Consider the following 5,183-nt stretch of genomic DNA (forward strand, 5'->3'; position numbering starts at 1 on the left):
TGTTGTTGGGAGAAGGGATTTGGACTTGAGAGGCCGGAGTGACCTGGGGGAGGCGGGCTGCGGCGCAGGGCGGGCCCAGCGCGGCCACAGTGCGGAGGTGTGTGTCCTGCGCTGTGGCTGTGCAGCCCCTTAGGCGTCATGGTCTTAAGTAACCAGCGGGAGGTTCATGGAACTGCTGGGCCCGCCCCCACCCCCCAAGGTCTGCCACTGGAAGGGGCACCTGGTGCTCCTGTCCTCCCGGAAGTGGGAACCCCTGGGGGGCTGGAGGTGGGGTGTGTGTCGGATTTGGGCCTAACCAAGGGGTGCCAGATAAGAGCCTGATGTTCTCCTAGCTCAGTGGTCGGCAAACCGCGGCTCCCGAGCCACGTGCGGCTCTTTGGCCCCTTGAGTGTGGATCTTCCACAAAATACCACGTGCGGGTGCACACGTACATTGTGTTGGAAACTTCGTGGCCCATGCGCAGAAGTCGGTTTTCGGCCTGGGGGAGTCTATTTTGAAGAAGTGGCATTAGAAGAAGTGGGGGTACCTTCGCTGAGGTCGACCCCTCAGATTGAGGACGTTTTTAGCAAAGGCCAGCTTAGGAGCACCCTCATTAAGTTAATAACAATGTACCTACCTATATAGTTTAAGTTTAAAAAATTTGGCTCTCAAAAGAAATTTCAATCGTTGTCCTGTTGATATTTGGCTCTGTTGACTAATGAGTTTGCCGACCACTGTCCTAGCTTATAGAAAAGTTTGTACACCTGTACAAATGTGTTTGTTTTAAGCGGTGACATTACAGAGTTGAAAAGTTTTTTTGTTTTTTTTTTTAATTCGGTTTAAAAAGTAAAAAAATGTGCCCTGGGTTCCATCCCCAGCCCCAGTTCGGGCAACCAATCGATGTGTCTCCCTCCTCCCCTCCCCTCACAAATGCAAGATTAGTTAAATTTCTGAAAATCAGCCAACGTAATTAAGTCATTAAGACTAAAAAGGTAAAGACAATTAAAAAGAAAATAAGAAAAAGAGAAAACAAACAAACAAACAAACAAAAACTATGTGGTCACCGGTGTCCAAGAAACGCCCCACACACACATACAAAATAAATAAATAAAAATGAAATAAAACCCACAAACCCCCTCCCCCTTGTATGCTCAGCCGTGGAATCTCCGTCCACCTTGTAACAAAATTAGTCTGTTACCCACACACACCATTTTCCTTTTATGGTTCTAATGGATACTATGGCTTCATTATTCCGAGTTCTGGATCACTTGCTTTGGAATTATTTCCCCAAAAAAGAATTACTTTCAGCAAAGATATGGGTAAAAAGGAATGAACTACTGACACACAAAACATCGATGGATCACAAAATAATTATGCAGAGTCAAAACCAGACATATATTATTAAATTAGTCCATCTATATATAAAATTCTAGGAAATGCAAAGTAATCTAGTGACAGAAAACAAGATTCTTGTTTGCCTGGGAGTGGGAGAGGGGAGAGGGATTATCAAGGCAATCGGGAAACTTGGTTTCACAGATGCAAACACGTTGGAACTTGTCAAATTTCACACCATGTGTACTTTATTACAGAAAATGTTTAATCAATTGCTCTGAGAGTGAGCACAGCCGTGAGAGAGACAACTATGTCAGCCCTGAGAGTTCCTGGAAGCCCTCCTACCAAAGTCATTGTGAAATGTTTGTGGAAACACTTTAGGAAGTCACATCCCGCCATCTGCTGCAGTCTCCCAACTCCCTCATAATCGGCGACTCTGTACAATTATGACGCCTACCTGGTCCTTTTAGGGGACAGGGACATCTACCTACTGAAGAAGACGCTTTGGGGATGTTGCCAGGCCGCAGGGGTCAGGTTCTGCCAAGGAGGGAAATGTGAAACATGGATTTGTTGTTCCTGGCTGTTCCCAGACACACCTGAGGTTGTCACAGCAAATTCCCCCGCTCAAGGTCTCACAGATGACCTTGCATACGGGTCACAAGGTCGGGCCTCAGAGATGGGCATCTCCCCTAGGCGGCCTTGAGCAGCGATGCCAGTTGGGCTGAAACCAGAACGAGAGCTGCCCACTGCACTGAGCCGACTCGCTGGGCGTCTCACAGAAGCTCTCCAACCCTCGTGCGGGCAGAGCCCACACTGTCCTCCACTGGCCCAGAGTGAACTGAACCCCCAAGATCAAAGGTGACTTCAAAACTAAGGCATGTGCTGCAAAACCAGAACATCGGGGCAGGCCATTCCCAAGTCAGGTGACCTGGAGGCTGGACACGCCCACGAGGAGTGCCACCTGAGACCAACAAAGTCCACGAGAACTGAGAAACTCCCCTGCAAGTGGCCAGCAAAACAACACTCACATCCTCTGTCCTGGCTGAAACTGGGTCATGTCCACACCTAAACCCGCTGGGGCAGGGCTGGCGGGGGGAGCAGGAAGGAGTGAGGATCAATGGGCCCGGGATACTGAGGATCCCCTGTTGGCAAGGGGAGTACAGGTCTGCCTAGCAGAGCATGTTGGCCGATGTTCGCTCAACATGGGGGGCCCTGCCTTGCAGACTCTGGCAGTGACAGGGGTGCTGGGCAGGCGATGACGTGCCACATTGCTCCAGAAAGCTTCCCGTGGAGGGACCGTCCCTCAGAGGAATCTTCCTGGGGTGGGTGTTCACAGGGATGGGGGTCAACTTCCGGCTGATGGCTACTCTCCAAGGCGGCTCGCAGAGCTTCTCTCTGACGCCAGTCACTCGTGACCACGGACAGGCACACTCCCCGCTAGCCTATGGCCTTTCTCCAGTGTGGACTTTCCAATGTCGGATGAGGGAAGCCCTCTGCCTGAAGGCCTTCCCACACTCACTGCACTTATACGGCCTCTCTCCAGTGTGGATTCTGTGGTGCTGAATGAGCACGTGCTTGTGGCTAAAGGCTTTCCCACACTCGCCGCACACATAGGGCTTCTCCCCATTGTGGACCCTCTGGTGCGCAACGAGGTCGGAGCTTTGGGTAAAGAATTTCCCACACTCGATGCACTCGTACGGCCGGGCCCCGGTGTGAACGCCCCAGTGTTTGATGAGTCTGTATTTGTGCCCAAAGTACTTCCCACATTCGCTGCACTCGTACGGCCTCTCTCCAGTGTGGACGCTCTCGTGCTGAACAAGCGTGGATTTGTGGCTGTAGGCTTTCCCACACTCACGGCATTTGTAAGGCCTCGCTCCAGTGTGAACTCGTTGGTGTACAATAAGGTTGGAGCTGTGGTTAAACACTTTCCCACAGATGCCACACGCGTAGGGCATTTCTCCAGTGTGGATTCGCTGGTGCTGGGCAAGTATGGGTTTGCGGCTGAAGGTTTTCCCACATTCGCTGCACTCGTACGGCCTCTCTCCAGTGTGGACTCTCTGGTGCTGGACGAGCGAGTCTTTGCGGCTGAAGGCTTTCCCACATTCGCCGCACTCGTAATGCCTTTGTCCACTGGGCAAGGCCTCCGCACACTTTCCATCACTGTGTGGCTTCCACTCACCGTGGGGGGCACGGTGCTGGGAGCTGCCTGAGTGAGCTGAGAAGCCCTCACGGGCCTCTCCAGGTGCAAAGGGCACTGCCAGGGGCTGGACAGGGCAGCTGCTCACAAGAAAGGCCTGGCCCTCGTCTTTCCTGAAGGGCTTCTCTCCACTATGCTTTTTCTGGTGGTGAAGGTTCCCACTGAACCAGAACTGTTTCCCACACTGTTTCTGCCCAGAGCGTGTTTCTTGGTGCTCAGCCAAGTGCGAAATGTCTTTCAAGACCAGGCCACCTGGCTCACAGGGGTAGGCTTGCTGGGTGGAAAGGCCTGCTTTGAGAGTCCTGACCTGTGACACTCCTTCTGCCGAAACCCTTTGCTTACAAGGTATCTCCTCATCCTCCCTTCCGGGCCAAGAACCTGAAAGCAGACAAATGCTGGTGAAGTTGAAGTTGACGCTGGTGGGCAGGGGCGGTCTCGTTACAAACATGTGTCTCACAGAACTAAGAGCAAGGTCACAGCTCAGGTTAAACAAGGTCATAGCTCAGGTTGAAAAAGGGCTGCCATGCAGCATTTGGCATCTACAGGTCATAGAAGGGGCCCTAGCTGTTGTGGCTCAGTGGATAGAGCCTGCGGACTGAAGAGTCCCAGATTCAATTCTGGTCAAGGGCACGTTCCCAGTTGCGGGCTTGATCCCCAGTAGGGGGCGTGCAGGAGGCAGCCGATCACTGAGTCTCTCTCATCATTGATGTTTCTATCTTGCTCTCCCCTTTCCCTTCCTCTCTGAAATCAATAAAAAAATTTTAACGAAAAAAATAAAGGTCACAGAAGGGAAGAGGCCTTCACTGGGGGCGGAAACACATGTGGGGCACAGCCCAGGAAAGCCAGGGTCTCCGATGAGGTCCTCACAAACAGCTTTCAGCAAGGCCTGGGCTGCTGGGGACAGGGGAGAGGTGTGGACAAGGTTTGCCCCCTGAAGAGGTACGACTGAATCGCTGGTATTGAAGGACTCTCTTGGGGTCTGTGGAGATCGGACACGTTAAGTTCAGGCAAATGTTGGCAAGCACTGCAGAGGGAGCAGTGGAGAGAAGCTGGTGGGATGTGGAGGCAGAGGTCAGGACAGACAGAGGCCACAGGGCAGACAGAACACAAAACGCCAGTGTTATAAATGAGAAGTAAAGACAAAAAAAATGCGATGCTGAAACAGCTGTGGGCACCGAGAGGGTGGGGACTGCCTGGGGCCCAGCCTGCATGACACCCCAGCTCCACTCACCAGGGCCACACCCACTCTGAGCGTCTCTGGTCCTGGCTGGACTCACGTGCGCCCAGTCTGACACCTGGGGTTCGCTGCCCCACTCCAGGGGGGCTGCCCCACGGGACATGGAAGATGCACATCCTAAGGAACAGACAGGACAGGTCACTGGGCGGCACTGGCCGGCGTGACCCAGCATTCAGAGAAGAGAACCGATTATTATAAAAATAACTTCGACCCGACCAGTGTAGCTCAGTAGTTGCTCGTCGACCTAGGAACCAGGAGGTCACGGGTTCGATTCCCGGTCCAGGGCACATGCCTGGGTTGCAGGCTCCATCCCCAACCAGGAGGGGGCGTGCGGGAGGCAGCCTGCCCGTGATTCTCTCTCCTCATGGGTGTTTCTCTCCCTCTCCCTTCCTCTCTGAGATCAATAAAAATATATATTTAAAAAATAATAGCCGAAAA

The 5,183-nt window shown here is 52.6% G+C and overlaps 1 protein-coding gene across 3 annotated transcripts in view; it reads right to left on the reverse strand.

Moving 5' to 3' along the window:
- Nucleotides 1–1,360: 1,360 nt before the first annotated feature.
- Nucleotides 1,361–5,183, reverse strand: part of ZNF772 (zinc finger protein 772) — a 6,361-nt gene continuing 2,538 nt past the window's right edge. For 2 of the 3 annotated variants that reach the window (XM_006753876.2, XM_006753875.2), the window contains 2 exons: nucleotides 4,740–4,862; nucleotides 1,361–3,886 (listed from right to left, as the gene is read on the reverse strand). In XM_006753876.2, coding sequence (XP_006753939.1) covers nucleotides 2,754–3,886; nucleotides 4,740–4,862 — 1,256 coding nt within the window. In that variant the 3' untranslated portion in view covers nucleotides 1,361–2,753. The remainder of the gene's footprint in view (nucleotides 3,887–4,739; nucleotides 4,863–5,183) is intronic. The other variant, XM_015565920.1, reaches the window with a different exon arrangement.

Source organism: Myotis davidii, unplaced genomic scaffold, assembly GCF_000327345.1.
Source record: "Myotis davidii unplaced genomic scaffold, ASM32734v1 scaffold1412, whole genome shotgun sequence".
NCBI classification, from domain to species: domain Eukaryota; kingdom Metazoa; phylum Chordata; class Mammalia; order Chiroptera; family Vespertilionidae; genus Myotis; species Myotis davidii.